This window comes from Aegilops tauschii, chromosome 3, assembly GCF_002575655.3.
Source record: "Aegilops tauschii subsp. strangulata cultivar AL8/78 chromosome 3, Aet v6.0, whole genome shotgun sequence".
Taxonomy (NCBI): domain Eukaryota; kingdom Viridiplantae; phylum Streptophyta; class Magnoliopsida; order Poales; family Poaceae; genus Aegilops; species Aegilops tauschii.
In genome coordinates, this window is record NC_053037.3 from 205,048,211 (window position 1) to 205,070,009 (window position 21,799).

At 47.0% G+C, this 21,799-nt stretch overlaps 1 protein-coding gene across 2 annotated transcripts; it reads left to right on the forward strand.

Annotated features, from left to right (window-relative positions):
* The first annotated feature begins 1,221 nt into the window (after positions 1-1,221).
* Positions 1,222-16,559, forward strand: LOC109774846 (uncharacterized). Of its 2 annotated transcripts, none has more exons than XM_020333616.4 (20): positions 1,222-1,682; positions 2,787-2,939; positions 3,987-4,150; positions 4,689-4,796; positions 11,554-11,724; positions 11,801-12,343; positions 12,456-12,530; positions 12,609-12,737; positions 12,879-12,953; positions 13,032-13,241; positions 13,422-13,574; positions 13,653-13,858; positions 13,963-14,080; positions 14,168-14,306; positions 14,383-14,584; positions 14,670-14,775; positions 14,857-14,997; positions 15,205-15,328; positions 15,452-15,568; positions 15,901-16,559. In XM_020333616.4, the coding sequence occupies exons 1-20, from the start codon at positions 1,460-1,462 to the stop codon at positions 16,278-16,280; spliced, it is 3,537 nt and encodes a 1,178-aa protein (XP_020189205.1). In that variant the 5' UTR covers positions 1,222-1,459; the 3' UTR covers positions 16,281-16,559. The 2 variants fall into 2 exon arrangements, with proteins under 2 accessions (XP_020189205.1, XP_020189213.1); XM_020333624.4 differs by having other exon boundaries at positions 1,266-1,682; positions 15,948-16,559.
* Positions 16,560-21,799: the final 5,240 nt, after the last annotated feature.

Sequence of the window (21,799 nt, forward strand, 5' to 3'; positions counted from 1 at the left end):
CCGAGTTGTAGACGGATCGCTCGCTCTACTCCAAGTCCTAGACGAATCGGTTTTTCACATGAAAAATATTAAAATCAGAGGTGTATTTGTAAGAACTAAAGGACCAAGGATCGACGGTCAAGCATGTGCATAGCTGTGCATAGGGGCGCGGCTGCACCGCCACTGCTGCAAGCTGTATATTTCCTTTTCTTCAAGACCTAATCTTTCCTTTCTTTGAATTCAATTCCATTTGCTTCCTTAGTTACCTATCTACTCTTTGACTATTTCCTTTTGGTTTCAGCAGCCAGATTCAATCTATTTCCTTCTTCAAGACCCGAAATCCTCTTTCCTTCTTTGTATTCAATTTCATTTGCTTCCTTATTTGCCTATCGACTCTTTCCTTTTTTTTTTGTCACAGACTTGAAATCCCTCTTTCCATCCTTATTTTCCTCTCTTTTCCTTACTTACCGGGACAATTTATTTTCTTCCTTATTGATTCCCGAATCTGCTCCTTGATACCCGGGAAACTTGAAGACCTTTTTAAATTACGAAGTTTAGGTTGAAAGGAGCAATGTGGGACTATTTGAAACCTGAATGAACCTTCTCTTATACCATAGAGGGAGGTAACCTATTTGAAACTGCTCCTGTTCACCTCCGAGTGGACTTTGACTATTTTTTTCCTTTGAAAAACCAGGACGTAGATTAAAAAGATCGATGGACTCGAAAAATTAGGAGGAAGCGTATTACGACACGGAAGAAGCGTATTATGACGGTGAGCGGGATGAAGCAATTCGTGCTTTATTTAGGTATAAAGATTTGATACGGAAACTGTTGGTACGTGGCAAAATACATTTGATATGTGTGACTGTAATATAATGGTTGGGATCCCGAGGCAATTGAATGGGTGAGATACCAGTATGCATAGTCGCCGTGTGCTCCTAGGCATTTCCGTAGTCCTCGTTAACTATCGTCTCAATAAACTACAAATCAATGACATGAATGCATGTGTCCTTTATACCAAATTTTCTTCTCTTCCATTTGCTCCCTGCTATTAGGTAATTGAGTGCAAATATTTATGTGATCAGTGATATGCTATATTCTCCAAAATAATAATAATATGCTATATTTATTAATTTAAAAATAGAATCAAATCTCCCTCCGTCTCGAATTGCTTGTGTAGACAGTCTATGAAGCAGCAGTTTCTATTTTCCCATAGGAGCTGCGGCCTGGCCAGCTTGCATCCCAGTCATCCGTTTCCTCGCCAGTAGATCCCCTTCGTCCATCCACTGGCGCTTCTTCCAATTCCCCTCTTCCTTCCAATCCCACCCGCCTCGAGTCGCCCGCACGAGATCCGCCCCGCCGTACTGCGACATGCTGACGCGGGGCCGCCGCTCGTCTTCCGACTCTCCTCGTCCTGGCCGCGATTGAGTCAGGCAGACCAGCGCCGACAAACGAGCGGATCCGAGGGAGTCCGACGAGGATGGAGGCGGTGGGCGGCGCCGCGGAGGAGCGGTGGGCGTCGCTTTGCAACTGCGTGGTCAACTTCCTGCTGGAGGAAAAGTACCACCTCACGGCGCTCGAGCTGCTACAGGAGCTGCAGGAGGACGGCCGCCACGCGCAGGCGCTCCGCCTCCGCTCATTCTTCTCCGACCCCGCCTTCTTTCCCCCCGACCTGGTCGCTCGCGCCTCCTCCTCACCGCCGGGTACCACCATTTGTCCGTTCCTGTTCTGTCCGAGCTCCCGGTTCTTTTCCCCACCCGACGGAAGATCACGCAGTGTGTCTCTGACTCACGTGCCTCCGCTGCTCGCTGGCTGGATCTCGCGGGTGTTTTGTAGTAATTGCGACCTTGCCTTCTCTGACAGGCCCCCCTTCTCTATGATCGGGTTTGAGATGAACTTACTTCCTTGTTCTTGCGCGGTGTTAAATTTATCCTGTAGCTCTGTTATGCAATGTATTGGCATTCTTTGCAAGGAATATTATCTGCAGTGACGTGTTATATAGTAGTACCAATAAACATTTTAGTGAAAAAGAAACAATAGAACAAAACATTCAGTACATTGGTAATTTTTTGAGATGGTGGAAGTAAAGTGCCCGCTTTTTCTCTCACCTGCATGCCTTGATACTGACATGTCATTTGTGTTGAACAACAACACATGTATTGGGTTAGATCTCGTTACACCCAGACGTTACTTCTGTATGTGTCACAATAAGGTATGAGGAATGCGATGGATGAGTAAAGTGAAGTAGTTAGTCTAGACTCTTAGTGTAATACTTCCTCCGTTCCTAAATATAAGTCTTTTTAGAGATTTCACTACAGACTACATACGGAGCAAAATGAGTGAATCTACACTCTAAAATATGTCTATATACATCCGTATGTAGTTTGTATTGAAATCCTAGAAAGACTTATATTTAGGAACGGAGGGAGTATAATATTTCCTCTGATACCAAATGTTAGTCCCTTTAGAATCTGTGCCAGGAAAAACATTTTCATGTTTGACTACCAATATAGAACAATTACCAACATCGGCAGCATCAAATTGGGATCCATCATAAAAATATATTTTTATCATATGTAGGCAGTTTACTCACCTTTATGTGAAACAATGTATTTGTAGAAATTGATGGTCAAAATATCACCTTTGAGATTGTCTCAGTGTCTGAAAGGATTTACATTGGATTCAGAGGGAATCCAGTTTAATCCGTTGGCTCATTTTTTGTGATACTTATCCAGGCACATATAATTGCAAGATACCACCTGTATTAGCAGGTCTGTGTGATGAATCATGTCTGTTCTTTTTTACAGGTGCTGATCCACAGAGTTTGTTAGAAGAGAAAATTGCAGCAGAAGAAAAGTTGGCACTCACTGAGTATGATCTCCGACTAGCCAAGGAAGACCTTACATGCTTGAAGCTTGAGTTGCAAAAGCAACAAGAATCATCTCCTGATAATACAATTGGTTCGTCTCTTTGGAAATGATAGATTTGCTCGCTCTTTTGATGTTGTAGCATTTGTCGGTCTCCATGATGCCACATTGCGTGTGTCGTCAACTGGAGATATCTATGAATTTATATAAGAACGTGATAATGCTATAAAGAGATGAAAAAAATATCCTAGTGATGGCAGGTTATTCAAGATTCCAAGAAAGCACAAACATCTTTAATTCCTTGTTGGATGAAAACTATAGTTTAGATAAAACGAGAACAATTACATACAATGAAAATAAAAGGCAGATCTTAATATATGAAACTCATGCTTTTGAGTATTCAAGAAAAAAAAGGCAGATCTGCAAAACTTAATAAGCATTCCGCCTGGGCTGTATGGGAGGCGTCCGTATGAGCTTTGATAATACAGATTTTGCTAAACTGTAATAATTGATTATGTGTTGTCTTTGTTCAATGTCCACACAACCTCGCTTGAGACCTGTTAATTTGATTAAACGAAAAATGTAACACTTTCTTCTTGAAGAGCAGGTAGGTGATCTGCTGGTGCCAGTGACTCTGGTTAGATTGTATTGGCATCATCTATTGCATTTTGGCTATTCCAAAGTGAGCCATTGTATTCGCTAGGAACTGTTGTAACATACATATAGAATAACAAAGAGAAAGTCCTAGTGATAGCGTGCATCAAACCCATATCTATTATGAGATATATGACTAAAACATAGAACCAATTCTCACCTCTTGATGTGACATGGGCATTGGACCAGGACATATACCTGCTTCAAAGTGCACAGTTTGACTTTTGCTAGTAACCATGTGCTGGTAAATGTACACAGGCTTGGCCACTGGTTCTCCTGTCAAAATCCTTGCATGGTGTTCCACCAATTAGATAGCTTATATTCACTGATTTCATTTTCGTTTATTATTTGAACTCCACGAGAAGGTAGATTATTTCCGTGACATATAAGCTTTGGTGCTTTCACGTTTCACTTTGATGCTGTAGAGCAAACAATTTAACTCCTTTTGGACTATGTAAATAGTACTGCTGACAGGGCCTCTTTCAGATGCTTCTGCACATGAAGGATTCAACCAACAGGACCAACGAGATGTCAAAATTTCAGCATTAGGCCCTCTGAAAGATAATGAACGGAAAGATCTGAACTGTGCTGTAAAGGAATACCTGCTTTTGGCTGGGTATCGACTTGCAGCCATGACTTTCATTGAGGAGGTCTGCATTATCTGCGTCTCAGCGTTTATCTTCATGCTGTAACTTCCTCAGTTTTAAATTTGTGTTTTCAGTTATTTTTAAAATTCATGGAGAATGGTATTTAATGTTACACAACTACTTATGATCTATTTGTCATGGCAAGGTTGATGATGCTAAACTGTCATAATGCTTATTAGCTTGCTAGATCATTTGTTGCTACTAGTGATCTAGTGAGAGAATGAGAGATTCTTCATTGCTATCCAAACAGGGAAAACAGAAAATTTTAAAGTATATATGAATGATGTCACTTATTGTTAGAAATCAACTATAAGTGGAAACTGGTGCAAATCCACTGGAGTTGCATTTGCATGCTGCCATTACATGTAGTCAATGCACTTTAGACGTGCATATTTCATTGGATTTCTTATAATCTATTAATCTTAGAAGTTATCCATGCAAAGTAATTATTTACTTTCTCTTAGATGATCATATCCTTTTCCTATCTTCTTTACTCTGGAATGTAAAGTCTGTTTATGATTTGCTCAGTCATCATTTGCAGGTTCTTGATCAGGATCTTGATGTTTGGACAAACAGTTCAGCTTGTGTGCCTGATGCCCTTCGTCGTTATTACTACCAGTATCTTTCATCTACTACTGAGGCGGCTGAGGTAATCATGTATATCAAGTTGCTAGTAACCCTATAAAATGTTGCTAATCTTGTACTATTAGCTGTGCAAGTGTGCATGTGTAATGCACGTGGCTATTTTCTCTGAAGGAAGTCACCATCAAGAAAGTTTGTTCTGAGATTCAATTTTTCACATTAGTAATCTAAGGCAACACCTGTCTATTAGAGCATCTCCACTCGCCCCCCAACAGGCCCCCCAAGCCCCTTTTCTATCGCCGGCGTGAAAAAATCGGCCCAGTCGCGCCCCCAGAAGCCCATTTTCGCCGGTTAGGGCCGAATATGGCGCCGTCAGACCCAGGCCGAACCTGGCGCGCTGGCGGGCGCCTGGGGGTGCCGGGGGAAACGGTTTTGGCGTGAAATCGACCCGCCGAGTCAGCGACATGGGCGCCTTCGTCGTCCTCATCGCTTCGGTTTCCTGCGGCACAGTGAAGGCGCGCCGACGCGTGTCCCGCCCCTCCCGCCACGCGTACACACGGCTGCCGCCCGCTCGCCGCCCACCCGCCGCTATAAAAGCCGCCCCTCCCTCGCCGGAGCACGCTCGGCAGCAGCCGAGGTATGCCCCTGACAGCCACACGCCGTGGACGGCGTACTTCGACCGCCGCCACGCCGACCAACTGTCTGCCACGAACGGCGTCGAACCGAGCGGGCGCCTCAACTCCGAGGGGCGGCGCCAATGGTGGGGCGTCCCCGGGCGGACCCTCGAAGCCGTCCTCGAGTACATCGAGGGCGGCAACTCGCCGCAGCTGGAGTACCCGGCGCCCCCCTCCTCTCGCCGCCGCGGTAGCTCCTGGACGCCGAGGCGGATGGAGACGCCGTCGTCGTCCTTGTCGGGCTCCCGCTCCTTCGGGTTGCCGGCGCTCCTCCCTGTCAAGTCGGAGCCACGGGAGACGCCGCTCGGGCGGCGCACCCGAGGCGGTGCCCTCGTCATCAACAAGGGCGGCCGTGGCCCTTCTCCTCCCTCCTCCCGCCTCGTCAAGCCGAAGGCCGAGCCGGCGCTCCTTCCCGTGAAGAAGGAGCACGAGGCCATGGCCGCCGACGAGGAGACCGACCTCAAATGGGCGCGGGACGACTACGTCCGGCAGGAGATGGAGCGCCAGCGCCGCGCCCTTGAGGATATCACCGCCTGGCGCCGCGGCCGCGAGGAGGGCGTCGTCGTCATGTAGCTCCCACTTGCGCAGGGTCGAGGGAAGGGTTCGACCACTTTGGGTCTTTTGTACACAGCCTCTCCCTGCATTTCTGCAAGCGGCTGTTTCCAGGACTCGAACCCATGACCTCATGGTCACAAGGCAACAGCTTTAGCGTTGCACCAAGGGTCAACTTTGAATCTTTATCTTTTTGTTTTCGTGATGGATGAGGTCACAAGGGATATACGGGATATACAAGGAGATATTCGATGGTGTATGCTCTTTGCAGATGATGAAGTGCTAGTTGGCGATAGTTAGACGAGGGTTAATAGAAAGTTAGAGCCGTGGAGACAGACTTTGGAATCGAAAGGTTTTAAGCTTAGTAAAACTAATACTGGGTACATGAGGTGTGTTTTCAGTACTACTAGGCACGAGGAGGAGGTTAGAGCATCTCTAGCAGACCCCGCAACCCGTTGTCCCATATAAATTGTTTATGATATCCCCAGGACGCCGGGCGCGCAGTCAGAACAGATCCGCCATATTGATACTGCAAATTTAAACATACTAGTTCATGCTAAAACATCTCGCCGGAGTTCATCACACTCATAGCATAGCATAGGGGAGTTCATCACACGCATAGCATAGGGGAGTTTTTAATAATACAAACCGAAATGAAAACACTAGCATAGATCTACACATTGCCGAAGTCGTTGTCGCTGCCGTCGCGGGGCGGGGGCTCGTTGCTGTGGGGGATGTTGTAGATGAACGTGCTGGAGAGGGTCGTCGCGAGCTGGTACTCCTCCAGGAGCGCCGGCAGGTGCGAGCCGCAACTGCATCTCCGGCTGCGGCAACCTGCTTTGCCTCAAACCACGCGGTCTCTGCCACCCTACGGCGCTGGAGGGCTGGATCGAAGAGGTTGCCGAAGCGCCAGAAGCTCGCCCACGCCTGCGAGCAGGCGCTGCGGGACTTCGCGCCGCGGGTGCGCGCCGCCTCCCTCTGCCTGCCCGACACGGGAGGGTTGAGGCCGGAGCCGCCGGCCTCCTCGTCGTTGCGGCGCTTGCGGCTTCGGCCGCCATGGCCCCCGAACCCCCCGCGGCACCCGAAGCTGCCGCGGTCGCCAAACCCCCTGCCGCCGCCATGCCCCGCACCGGCGGACGCCATCGCCACCAAGATCCTGTGGAAAACTAGCCGCAAAATGCTGCCGGAGCGGGCTTGATTTCTCGCCGGAGTAGATGATATGCGGCGGAGAGGGGTAGAGGAAATGGGGGACGGATACCCTAAATCACCCAGACGCTGGCATATATACCGGATTGGAGGGCGGTTTACGGGCGTCCTGTATAGTTTTTACTGACCGGGCCTTTTTTGTGGGATCTGCTCGGGCCGATTTTTTGGGCCATCCCGTATAACGGCCCGAAAAGCGTAGTTCGCCGGGCTTTTATGGGATCTGCTAGAGATGCTCTTAGCCTTGATGGGCAGAAGGTACCTCAGAAGGACAACTTTTGATATTTGGGGTCAATGTTGTAGAAGGATGGTGAAAGTCGCGAGAGGAGTCGTTGAGAGTGACCAGCACAGCCTGCGGAAGACGCTGGGAGGGGATGGCGTCACAGGCGAACGAGCAAGCACCAAAAGACGACGCATGTGCGAGACAGGATCAGTGTAGGGAACACCGTCAAGAGTCAGCGGGCAGCAAGAAAGATGCATACCCGATGAAAGCATTGTTTTTTTAATTGATCTTGGTCACGTCGTCAACCGCCGCGCGTGTTGGCGGAAGGCACAAGCGTGTTGGAGAAGGTAGGAGGGGTGTTGGAGAAGGTAGGAGGGTCTGGCGGAAGGCAAGAACACCCGGGTGGAAGATAGAGCCGAGCAGCTGAGTGTACGAGGGAGACCTACAGGCGGGCGTACTCCAGTGGGCAGCTAGCTGGGTGAGTTGACCTGTGGGCGTGGAGGGGATGGGCGGCAGCCAGAGGAGAGGTGCCGCAGGCAGTTGCGAGTTCCTGGGCGAAGTGGCCGGTGTCCTAGGGGGAGCTGGACAAGAGCAGCTCGAGGCGGTGGCTGCCTGTTGGGGAGTCAGGGGAGACGACTTCCACATGGAGTAATCGATCTGATCGACGAAGAGATCAAACTGAAGGAGAGATAAAAAAAAGTCTGATCGAGGACGACAGATTGAGATTGAGCGTGGAGTTGCGGTACGTGGGAGGAGAGCTAAACCCAGTCCGTTTCTAAAGATTTGGGGCCCCGGGGCGAAATCTAATTTGGGACCCTAAAATTTGTATAGTTCATATGACATATCGGTTTCATAGCTTGAGATTAAAATGGAAAGAATCGCTCACATGCATGTGTGGTTGCTAGAGTCGATCTAATTAATTAGGTTATATTTGTATCCATCCCCATTATTTCTAATTATCTGATATGAACTGGTTAGTGCTGGTAGTCTTTTTCAGTAGAAACGGGATTAGCTAGCCTAGTTGAAAAAAATCGATTAATAAAGAACAGTTGATTATTATAGCAACAAGAATAATGTGATGATTGAACAAAATCTCAATCCACTTTTTTTTTTCTGATCTACAACTTGAAGATAAATAAAGTTCGTGCAACAAATCAAATCAGATCAGATCAACTTACCCTTTCTTGTTCTTGTCCTCACCATCGCTGCCGCATATGGCCGTCTCCTCCTTGCTCTCGTCTTCGCCCTAGCCCACCTCCTTCATGCACTTCCTGGCTTCCTTCTCCTCTCCGCCTCCCAACACCGGACTCGCTCGGCATTGATGACATAGACAGGCTGTGCAGGATCAGCAACGCCATCCTGCCCGGCTCGCCGCCAAGCACTTCCATGATAACGGCACCGGCACGATCAGTTACGACTTACGATAAAAAACTCAAAAAGGCAGACGGCGATCAGCAGAACAGGTAGGCAACGTGCGATTGAGCGAAGCCATTTTTTTTAGCAATAGAGAAGGCATCTGAATTCGATCGGTTCTCAATAGATTATTTTGGGCCTTCTCTTTCCTCCCTCGTTAAAAAGGAAACCTTCTCTTTCCCTGATTAAAAATGGAAACTGCACATATATTACAGGCTGCCTAATACCTATTGATGTGGGCCCCCCAAATTTTGGGGGCTCTGTGCGGGCGCCCACCTCGGCCCTCCTCATCAGCGAGGCTGCCTAAGCCTACGCTCTGATACCATGTTATGGATGCAACTTGATTGTATTGCAAGGCCCAAGAGGTATATATATATATATATATCTGTGTATGTATGTATGTATGTATGTATATTACACAAGACTTGGGGTACAAGGGAAGGAAACATAGCCTAATAGGACTCCTAGACTTAATACTAATACTCCTTCATAAAAATACTCCTTAATAACACTATCAATATTGCGTGAGATCCTGTGAAGCATGAGGTCACCAACCTGTACGTCTATATATACTGGCCTATGGCCCCATGGGAACACAAGTTGCATATTCCTAACAACCTAGAACTGCAGCTGCCAGTAGCTCTTCAACTTGATCTGTCACTGGCCGTTCCCACCACCTTTGTCCCCTCTTTAATGCCAATGAACCCTAACCCTGGCACTGGGTGCAGCTTCATGAAAAAGATGCCTCATGCATATAGGTTGGTTGCCTGCTCTCCCTACCAGGAAGCAATACTTGGGCCTTGGCATCCCATCCACCCTGCTCCAAACACTGAAAACCCGGTGCCAGATCGCGCACGTGTAGACACAGCCGAGAAGCATATGGTCTAGTGTTTCACTGTGTTGGTCACAGAAAGGGCACGCCTGGTGATCGGGGAGGCAATGCTGTGCCAACCTGTCTGAAGTCCAGCACCGGTTCTGGGCAGCGAAAGCGCGCAAGCTCCATATTGCCTTGGCCGTCAGCACATCTGCCAAACCGGTAAAGAAGGCTCTATATGCCTATCTAGTTGAGAAAATTCCTTTTTTCTTCCACGACCAACAAAGCATGTCTCTGATCCCAGCAGTTGGCTCGAAGAAGAGCAGTCTGGTCCACACTGAAATGAACTCCTGTAATGCCTCTGGGCTAAGGTCAGACCCAACGTCTTCAATCCAGAGGCCTCTGACGTTCGTCTCCGCCACCGTGTGGTTCGTCTTGAGGCGTGGCTGAACAGATGCACAAAGGTTAGGAGACTCAGTACTGCAGCCTATCGCCATCCAGTCAACGGTCCAACCAAAAAAGCGTTGCCTCGCCATTGCCTACAACAGATCTACCCTCAAACAGTACCCTGGACTCCTGTGTCACTTGCAGATTAAATTCCTTCCAGGGATTCGAAGCACCGATATGCTTCAGCCAAAGCCAGCGCGAGCGCAGGGCCATGTCCAGCCATTTCAGATCAGGCAAACCTAAACCACCAGCCCTCTTCGGCGTGCAGACTGCACGCCGGGTCACCACAGTGCCCGCCCCTGGCGTCGGCATGACCTTTCCAGAGGAATTTTGTTTATCCCTTCCACCACCTTAGCTGCTAGGTCAAGCGACATCTTGGTGTAGACTGGGGATGCGCACAGAACTCTCTTCACAAGGACTAGCCTCCCCCCTTTGGCCATGGTAGAGGCCCTTCATGAAGTCAGTCTGTTTGTCATGTCTAATTCCCCTGGAGCTGTGCCGCCGACTGCTTTCGGATGCTTAGTAATGGGCCCAGGTAAGTGCAAGGAAATGCTTCTTCCGGACAACAGAGATGGTTGGAGATCAGCTGAAGATGCTCCTGCTGGTGCCTGATCGGTAGGGCAGCACATTTATTCAGATTGACATGCAGCCCCAATGCGATTCCAAAATCCTCCAGCATGACCAAGTACGCACTGGTGTCAAGCTCCAAGTGTCTCAAGAAGATCATAGCATCGTCCACAAAGCAGGAGGGCCATTGCCACATACCTGTGCGTGCTAGCGGAGAGCCCGAGACAAAGCTCCGAGATCCGCTGCCTGGAAAAACAAGTGATGAAGAACGTCCATAAAAAAATAAAGATCATGGGCAACAACGGGTCGCCCTGCCCCAAGTCTAATCTGTTCCATAAGGTATCTCCTGGCAATCCATTGAGAAGAATCCGACTCGAGGCCGTCGAGAGCAGGCCACAAACCCCCGTATCCAGTGGGAACCAAAATCTAGCTTCCACACAGCACCTCCAAAATGAATGGCCAATCGATGGTGTCGAGTGATTTGGGTATATCCAGCTTTAGCAGCATGGCAGGTTGTTTCAAAGAGTGCAGCCATTGCTCCGTGCACTGGACGAGCATTATTGTGGAGGCAGCGTCCATGCACAAAGGCACTGTGATCTTCGCCAGATCAGCCGTGTGTCTGTTAGCTATGGTTTAATTGAAAATCTTAACCACCCCATGGATAAGACTCACTGATGGCAATCCCACATGAGTAGATGACTCATTTGGTTTTGGTGCACTGCATGCATTTTCAAATAGAACAGTTAAACAATCAATCAGTAGCCAAATTTACCATTCAGCAATACCTTTGCCTTGAACAATGTTCGTATCGCTGTTGAGTTTTAGATTTTTTCCCCTGGGTTACTTCACATGTCGGATTATCCTTTTTTCCCCTTGTAAGCCCAGAAGTTCGAAGTAGTATTAACTTGATCATTGATATTGTGTATTGAAGGAAAAAATATCCATCCTTCGCGAAAACGAAGCACTAAAGAAGGACAGTGAAAGGCTTTATGCTGAAAAGGACTCCTTGATGAAGACCTGTGAATTGGCTAATAATCAGGTTGCAGCTTTAAGGAAATCTTTGGATGCTGCTCACATGGACATAAAAGAGAAGGAGAAAATGGTAATTTTCTTAAGAATCATCCGTATGATTGATATGTTAACTCGTCTGAACTTCTAACATAGTTGTTTTGTGAAAGGTTCGAGACTTGAAGCAATCATTGGATGTCCATAGGAAGGAGCTGAATGACTGCAGAGCTGAAATTACAGCCCTTAAGATGCACATTGAAGGGACTCAATCAAGTAAACAAATGCCTGTTGGAGATACTGATGGTTTTTCTACCCAGTTAAATGCCAATTCTATGGGAGAAGCAGCAGCATTGATCAATGAACATGAAAACCTCAAAGGAACTGAATCTATAACTATTAAGCTAGTATCAGCAGCGGCTCTGACTGAGGACACACGGAAAGATCATAAAAATACCGAAAGTACTATTGAAGGTTCCCCAGGTTCACAAGCACCACTTTCTTGCTCAACTGCTGGGGGCGGTGGTTATGGTACTTCAGGAGAAGATGACTCTGGCACAGATACTTCTCCGGAAGGTATATCTGTTAATGGCACTCAGCATGGAGCTGGTAACAGCCAGGGGAATTCAGGCAGCATATCAGTTTATGTATCGGAAGATAAAGTTAACACTGAGATAGTAGAGAGTCCAAGTATACATAAATCGTCATATAAGATGGTTAGTGGCTTGATTTGTTCTGTTTTCATATGGTATTTAGTGGCTTGATTTGTTCTGTTTTCATATGATTTTTGAGTGGCTTGACTTGAGCTGTTCTTGTTCAATCCTGTAGGCCTTGGAAACTATCAAGATAGTTTCAGATGCTCTTCCAAAGATAGTTCCATATGTGCTCATAAACCATCGCGAGGTTCATCTGTAACCTTTGTAATTTGTGTCAATATTTATTTTAATATAACTAGTGTTACATGCTCCTACATGGTTACAGGAGCTTCTTCCATTGATCATATGTGCTATAGAAAGACATCCAGATAGCGATGTACGGGATTCGTTGACTCACACATTGTTTAATCTGATAAAACGGCCTGATGGACAACAGAGGCGCATCATAATGGATGTATGTTTTTGACTATTGCTTGATACGGATCAATCTGGGTTTCTCATGATGTGGCTTGCAACTTATTCTACAAGTGCACACTTATTATTATTCTTATCATGTAAATTACCATTTTGTATTTATTCGCTCGCTACCATGCAGGCTTGCGTGGAATTAGCCACGAGTGTTGGGGAGATGAGAACAGAGACTGAATTACTACCACAGTGTTGGGAACAGGTATTCCAAATTTTCTGATAAGTCTTTTGGCCATCTTCATTTTGAGATCTTATTTTAGTTACATTGCCTGGTGTTTAGATAAATCACCAGTATGAGGAGCGTAGGTTGCTTGTTGCTCAGTCCTGTGGAGAACTGGCAATATATGTTCGTCCCGAGATACGCGATTCCCTTATCCTATCTATTGTGCAACAACTTGTCGAAGATTCTGCAACTGTTGTAAGGGAGGCTGCAACACATAATCTGGCCTTGCTGCTTCCTTTGTTTCCGAACATGGATAAATATTATAAGGTCAGTTTAAGTCTCACTAATTCTCAGAATCAGTAAAGGAGTGGAAATTTTATTTCAGTGTATTAGCTAAATGCCTGCTTTGTTGTGGGCTAATATTTGGTTACGAGAGCTTAAAAGATAGCAAATCACTGAAAGATAATACTCATCTGGAAGTTGCTTAAATTTCTGTTTGTTTGGTAGGTTGAGGAGCTATTGTTTCAGTTGGTCCGTGACCCTTCTGGGGTAGTGGTGGATGTTGCTCTCAGAGAACTTGTTCCTGCAGTAGTAGGATGGGGAGGTAAACTGGATCAGATATTGAGAGTGTTACTGTCACATATCCTGGCATCTGCTCAGGTATGCATGGTTTTAAATTTGGGGACCTTATACTTTATGAATTGTAATACGTGTTCTGATAGAACTGTTATATTTCAGCGTTGTCCATCCGTTTCAGGGGTGGAAGGTACAATAGACTCCCATCTCCGTGTTTTAGGAGAACAAGAACGATGGACCATTGAAGTGCTCCTTCGGATGCTGACTGAGTTGTTACCATTTATTCATCAGAAAGCTATAGAGACTTGTCCATCAATAGACCCCTCAGAAAACTACATTTCAGAATCCAGCCTAAAGCTGTATGCAACGTAAGCTGTTTGCATATGTGATGTTGTCTTTTAACTAACCAATTACGATAAACAAAAAGAAATACTTCTCTTTTATTGATCAATTGCATCTTGGGGCACTACAGAGGTGAGACAGAATGGTCAGCATTTGAGTGGATGCACACTGAGTGCCTGCCGGATTTGATCAAGCTTGCCTGCTTGTTGCCTGCAAAAGAGGATAGCTTAAGAACAGTGATCACAAAGGTAAAACATACAAACAACAACATCTCCTATACTGATCCTACCATCTTTAAGTATAATTTATGATAAATTATTTCCTGGACAATTCAGTACCTGTTGGCCGTATCTGGACGCTATGGAAAAGATTATCTCGAGCACATTATGTTACCTGTATTTCTTATAGCAGCTGGTGATATTGATAGCGGTGATTTTACCTATTTTCCTCTGTCAATCCAGTCCAAAGTTCGTGGTAAGAATCCATGTGTTTAAATGGCGGGTCTGCTTTGCTATAGTTTTTTTGTTCAGACATATTGATTGTGCTGCAGGTTTCCGTCCGAAAACTTCTGTTGCTGAAAAAATCGCTATCATTTGTGTTCTTCCATTGCTATTGTCTGGTATTTTGGGTTCTCCTTCAAGTCGTCAACAGTTAGAAGAATATTTAAGGAAATTACTTATCCAAAACACGAAGGATGGTTCATTTTCTATGCATCACACTGCCGAGATCATTGATGCGATCCGGTTTCTTTGGTTTGTACTTTGTCTAAACATGCAGCAAATATCATGATGTTGTTGAATATGCACTATTTTCATGTATTTAACTTATCATGTGTAGCATATTTGAGGAGCACCATGGAGTCATCTTTCATATTCTGTGGGAGATGGTTGTGAGCTCTGATACCAATTTAAAAACCAGTGCTGCAGCTTTACTGAAAGCACTTGTAAGTTTACTGTTACATGAATGAATCAGGGGTATGGTATGTTTTGTTCCTTGCAGTACTATTTATTGCTTTTACACACAGGTACCATATGTTGGCGTGAAAGTTGCATCGACTCATGTTTTGCCAGCACTCATTACTCTTGGTTCTGATCAAAACTCGGCTGTAAAATATGCTAGTATAGATGCATTAGGAGCTGTTGCTCAGCATTTCAAAAGTGACATGGTATGGAAGCATCATTTTCTAATATTCCTTTATACTCCCTCTGTCCGAAAATACTTGTCATCAAAATGGATAAAAAGAGATGTATCTAGAACTAAAATACATCTAGATACGTCCCCTTTTATCCGTTTTGATGACAAGTATTTTCGGACGGAGGGAGTACATTACAATAGCTTTTGCAATGCCCTTACTCCATGACTGCACTGCCAGGTTGTTGACAAGATACATATTCAAATGGATGCCTTTCTTGAAGATGGATCACACGAAGCTACTATTTCGGTCATTCGTGCACTTGCAGTAGCTGTGCCGCATTCAACAGATAGACTACGTGAATATATCCTACTCACTACATTTAATATATACATTTTGACCAAAATTTGCATGTTTGATTCGCTCACTCGTGTGTTCACACATCTTCATATCAATCCGTTCCTCTGTTTCCTTTGACCTTGCATACATCTTTTAACCAAGATATTTAGACTTACAAGTGCCCCACCTACTGAAAATGATATTGAACGGCGTCGTGAAAGAGCAAATGTATTCTGTGAAGCGCTGCGTGCTTTGGATGCTACAGGTTGACCTTTATCCGAAATTGTCAGTGTTTCACATATTTAATAGCAGAAGCAAACTTTGTATTGAGTGTGCCTCTTATCTTTATCTGTAGTGCTGCCTGTGCCTTTTGTTTATAATCTCAGTATAATTTTGTACTTATTTGCTACATTGTTCACAACCTGAACAATGCCTAGGCAATAGAAACTGCATTTGGATTCATATATGGACTGTAATATCTAGCTAGTAATAGGTTACTGGCACATCCCATTTGTCCTACATATCAAAATTGTACCCGACAATAGAACAAGCCTTTATGTATGCTTATGCGTTTCTATTTCCCTTTTTCCGTTGCAGATCTTCCTGCTACAAGTGTACGTGATCTACTTTTGCCCTCTATACAGAACTTGTTAAAAGATGTGGATGCTCTAGACCCTGCACACAAGGAGGCACTAGAAGTTATAGGCCGGGAAAGGTCCGGAGGTACGCTGGAGAGCATCGGCAAGGCAATGGGGGCACACCTTGGGATCGCGACCTCTGTCAGCAGTTTCTTCGGCGAGAGCAGTCTGCTTGGGAAGAAAGAGGGTGGAGAGCAGCACGACCCTGCTGCTGCTTCTGTTCCTCCCCAGGTGGGCTTACAAACTCAGCAGGAGAACACGAGGTTTGGTCGCATAATGAGGGGTGGATTTGGAGACATGTTGCGAGGCAAAGCAAAGGGCGGTGATGAACCCAGCTGATATTATCAACGTTGTCAATCAATACAATATTTTCCAAGCTTGATTTCGGTCGTCACAGCATGAATAAGTTAATGTAGAACAACATGTTTGTTCATTGTTTGTACTTCGTAGTGAGATGGTATCCATGAGGATGCTGCGCTTTCCCTAGCTAAGCGATCCAAAACTAACGAGGTGTAATCTCAGACCAAACATGTTATATACGTACATGAAGGTAGCAAGTGCTCCTGTATTTTTATTTTATTTATATATAAACCATGGGGACAGTTTCTGCGTCGACAACTATTCACACCCGCCCTCGCAAAAAAACCTTGCCGGTCACGAGTGAGGTAGTTGCATTTCAAGCTTTTTTTAGCACAAGCGCTCATATACATGTACTCACCTCTATGAACGCACACACGGACACCCTATCCTTATGAGCACCTTCGAAAGACTGAGTCGGCATGATTCCTTTCGACCACGCCCGCAGCCTTTGGCACTTGTGGCGGTCGGGACCTCTCAGAGGGTGCCGCGTGACTCGGCTGGTTCCCCGTCGCGCCCTGCACCACCACTCCCTCATTTATGTCCACATGGCCATCCATCAATCCCTCCGCCTCCGTCCCAGAAGAGCAGCCACGTGCATCCAACGGAGCCGAGCCATCCCCCACCTTCGGAAGCACCTTCTCCCTCCCCACTATCTTCTCGGGATCCGCAGCGCGATCAGACTGCACTCCAGTGTCATCAAAGGAAAGCTTTTTCTTTGAGCCGCCCCGGCCCCCACCATCCGCAATCTTTAGGGGACTAGTAACCTCTTGGCCTCGTTCTTCCTCCTCCACCATGTGCTCTTCTTCCGCCATGACGATGCGTCGCTTCCTGATAGAGCTTCCTGACAGGGCACGGAGACCGATGCCATGCAAATGGCCATGCAGATCGACGTGAGCACTATGGGTACAGATGTAGGGGTGCTGCAAAACAGTGGCCAAACGAAGGAAGGAACGTGCATGGTTGGCAGAGGCACGTTCAAACGCGTGAAGGGGAGGGAGCTACCGAAAGGCACAGGTAGAGATGTAGTGTCTTGGGTGAAAAGCGGGGGATGTCAGTGGAGGTGGAGGTGGATGAAGAGGAGGATAGAAAGAAGAAGGTGAAGAGGATGGAGACGGAAGAGTGTGCGCAAGTTGATGATGTTAACGCCGGGCTGGAGGTACAGCCTGGCGGACAGCAATGAAGACTATCGCCTGGAACTGTCGAGGTTTGGGAAATGGCCCGACAGTTCGTGGTCTTCTGGCTCTCCAGAAAAAGGAGGATCCCGACATTCTCTTCTTGTCTGAAACTCATCTGGATAAGAAGAGAATGGAAAAGTTTCGTGGTAGGTTGGGGATGCAAAATATGCTAGTAAAGGATTGTGCGGGAAAGAGTGGTGGGCTAGCGTTATTCTGGAAGAAAGGGATTGATGTTACACTCAGATGGATGGGAAGGATGCATATTGATGTTATTGTGCAGGAGGAAGATGGTTTTAAATGGCGTCTCACGGGTATCTATGGGGAGCCGCGTATGGAGAAGAAGGTGGAGACTTGGCGGCTTATGAGGACGCTAAACCATCAATCCAATCTGCTCTGGGTCTGTCTTGGAGACTTCAACGAGATTCTGTTCAACCATGAGAAGCAAGGGGGCGTCCCTAGGGGGCAGTCCCAAATGCAAAATTTCCGTGATGTTTTACAAACGTGTAATCTCAACGACCTCGGTTTGAGGGGGACGTGTTTACCTGGCGAAATAATAATTTCCGTATAGAAGGGTATATCTGAGAGAGGCTGGATAGGGTTGTGGCCTCGCCGGTGTGGTGTGCTCGCTTCCCATATTACAAAGTTGTGAACGGCGATCCACACCACTCCGACCATAGACCTATGATTTTATGGCTGCATGGTACTCGGAGAATGGGGGGAAGGCAGTGTGGTCCACAGGCCAAACGTTTCGAATCTCGCTGGCTCCTTGAGGAGGGATGTGACGATCTCGTGCGGGAGACGTGGGAAGGGGCACAAGGACCGTCGGTGGCGAGCAAGCTGGGGGCTGTGAACAGAGCCCTTCACACTTGGAGCCGAGATGTTCTGGGTGATCTCCAAAAGAGGGCCAGGAAATTAAAGGATGAACTCGATCAGGTCCGCCGCCAACCAATCTCTCAGGCCCAACTTCGAAGGGAGTTAACAATAAAATATAAGCTGGATAAGTTAGAGGACCGACTTGACCTGGTATACCGTCAAAGAGCCCATGCTGACTGGCTATCAAAAGGAGACCGAAACACAAGGTATTTCCAGGCTTTTGCATCGGAGAAGAAGAAAAAGAACACGATCCATAAGTTGAAGAGGGAGGATGGAGTGGAGGTGTCGGGGGAGGAGGGTTTGAAGGCCCTCGTAACTAACTATTTCTCTAGCTTGTTTACCCCCATGGCAGGTTCGGAGGCGGCGGAAATTTTGAACCACATCGCTCCCAAAGTTACTCACCAGATGAATGACTTCCTCCTCGCTGAATTCACATCAGCTGAAGTAAAGGAAGCTTTGGATAGCATTGGTGATCTTAAAGCCCCGGGGATGGATGGCCTCCCGGCCATTTTCTACAAACATTATTGGCATTTGATTGGGGAGGATGTTGTACGCGAGGTTTTGCACGTGTTACAAGGCGACAGTATACCTGAGGGATGGAACGACACACTGGTGGTGTTGATCCCAAAGGTTAAAAACCCAGAGAGTTTGAAGGATTTACGCCCGATTAGCCTCTGTAACGTCGTGTACAAGCTGGTTTCCAAGGTGCTCGCCAACCGGCTGAAGAGTATCTTGTGCGAAATTATATCTCCCAACCAAAGTGCCTTTGTACCGGGCAGGCTCATTTCGGACAACACAATCTTGGCATATGAAATGACCCACTTTTTGAAGCGTAACAGAACGGGTGCCACGCATTTTGCAGCTTTGAAACTTGACATGAGTAAGGCGTATGACCGGGTGGAGTGGGCTTTCATGGAGAAAATCATGATCCAGCTGGGTTTTGCACCGGAGTTTGTGGCCCTGATGTGCAAGTGCATGAGCACGGTTCGGTATCGTTTCAAAATCAATGAGGGTTGTACAGATACGGTGATTCCAGACCGCGGTTTGAGGCAGGGAGACCCCGCCTCCCCGTACCTGTTCCTAATATGCGCAGAAGGGATATCTTCATTGATCAATCGTGCGGAGGAGATGGGGCGCATTCGGGGTATAAGGATCGCACCTACTGCCCCGTCGTTAACTCACCTCCTTTTTGCGGACGATTCGCTGCTGCTCCTAGAGGCCACGGAGGAAAGTATGACCACTGTCAACGAGATTTTGGAGGTATATGAAAGGGGTTCAGGCCAAACGATCAATAGGGACAAATCTGCGATACATTTCAGCAAGAACACCCCGGGCCAAAAGAAACAAGCTTTGCTCCACGTATTGGGCCTTAGAGGAGAAGGATCCAAAGGGAAATACCTGGGCCTCCCTAGCTATGTGGGCAGATCACACCAGATATGTTTTGAATACATCCGGGACAAAATTTGGGAGCTGCTCCAAGGGTACAAGATAAGGTTGCTGTCTAAGAAGGGAAAGGAGATTTTGATCAAAACGGTGGCCCAAGCAATTCCCACCTATGCCATGGCTTGTTTTGACCTGACGAAGGGCCTCTGCGATGACATCTGCACTATGATATGCCGCTTCTGGTGGGCAAACCAAGATGATGAACATAAGCACCACCGGGTGGGTTGGGAGAGAATGACTTTGCCAAAAGAGCAAGGCGGTCTTGGATTTTGGGATCTTCACGCTTTCAACATCGCCATGCTAGCACGTCAAGTCTGGCGCCTTCTGCAAGCGCATGACTCCCTCTGCGCCCGTGTCTTGCGCGCCAAGTACTACCCTAGTGGAGATCTCCTATCGGCTGTGCCAACACCGGGAATCAGCTATGTCTGGCGTAGTATCTTGCAAGGAGTCCAAGTGGTCAAGGAGGGAATGGTGTGGAGAGTGGGCGACGGGCAGCAGATACACATATGGCATGATCCGTGGCTGCCGTCGGGGCCAGTACGTTTCCCGCGCTCCCTTCGGGGGGCAACTCTGTTGACAAAAGTCTCTGAACTCATTGACCCGGATAGGGATGGCGCCCGCAGGGTTTGGGTATGGATGGAGCCAGCCCATACCCTTACCCGTCATCTCAAACCTTACCCATCACCCATACCCATACCCATTGACGGGTACAACTTTTTCCCATACCCATCACCCATCAGGGTAGATGGGTACCCGCGGGTAAAATTATCTAGATTTGCAATACATCAATTTGAGCATTACATAGTCATAAACAACAACTTTAACAATAATTTATAAACAACAACACATCATGACATCAACGCATACTTGTTTATGGGCTAGCTATTGTGGTGCGGGGGCCTACATGAATGCATGATGAGGTCTTGTTAGGTTTGTCGAATTTATGTATATATAATATGTTTACTATGTGAATAAATAATATATAAGGTCTATTTGTCAGAATATATGCGGGTAAATGGGTACATGGGTATGGGTTATACTAAACCATACCCATACCCACTATACCCGATGGGTATGAAATTTTCCTATTTATGTTCCCATGGGTATTTTTTGACCCATACCCTTGCCCTAATAGGGTTTTTACCCGCAGGGTACGCGGGTAATGGGTATCCATTGCCATCCCTAGACCCGGATTCTCACACCTGGGATGAGCAGCTTGTGCAACAAACTTTCAGCGCGATGGATGCAGAAATAATCCTAAAGATCCCAATTTTTGAGCACCATGAGGATTTTGTGGCTTGGCAATTTGACAACAAGGGGCTGTTCTCGGTAAGATCGGCATACAGGGTTTATACTGACATGCTCCAGAGACAACGACCGCGCCCGCGTGGGGAAAGCTCGTCCGGGGGAGAGGAGGACAGAAGAATGTGGCAACAGCTGTGGAAGGTGCGATGTCCCGGGAAGATACATCACTTTATGTGGAGACTGGCCCATAATAGCCATCCTCTTCTGAGGAATGTGGAGCGAATTAGCGTGCAACTGGAGACGGGCCGCGTGATATGCCACCGGCTACAGGAGGACGGAGGCCACCTGTTCCTTCGTTGCAAGGAAGTGAATAAGATGTGGAAGGCATGCGGTTTAGAGCAGACACGGCAGAAGCTACTCCCATGCCAGTCACCACGCCAACTCCTTAACCTCATTGTTTCCTTGCCGGAGGATGAGAAACTACATACTATCTGCCTTCTGTGGATGTGGTGGACGGAGCGAAACAAGGCAAACCACAACGTCCAGAGAGCTACGATCCAGGAGTTCGGCTTCATGATGGCAAAGCACATTACGGAATGGCGCCTATATTTTGGGGAGCAGGGTAATAGCAAAGCAAAACCAAAGCCCAGCTGGACCCGCCCGGCCACCGACGTCGTCAAGATCAATTTGGATGGATCTTTTGATCCGGGGGCTGGGCTCGCGGGTTGGGGTTGCATCGCTCGGGATCACACTGGAGAGGTG

Excerpts from the sequence above, each read along its gene's own strand:
- LOC109774846 (XM_020333616.4), top strand. The coding sequence starts at position 1,460 with ATGGAGGCGGTGGGCGGCGCCGCGGAGGAGCGGTGGGCGTCGCTTTGC. Across the intron at positions 12,531-12,608 it reads TGCTCATAAACCATCGCGAG|GAGCTTCTTCCATTGATCAT; the intron begins GTTCATCTGTAA and ends ACATGGTTACAG. Across the intron at positions 13,859-13,962 it reads AGCCTAAAGCTGTATGCAAC|AGGTGAGACAGAATGGTCAG; the intron begins GTAAGCTGTTTG and ends GGGGCACTACAG.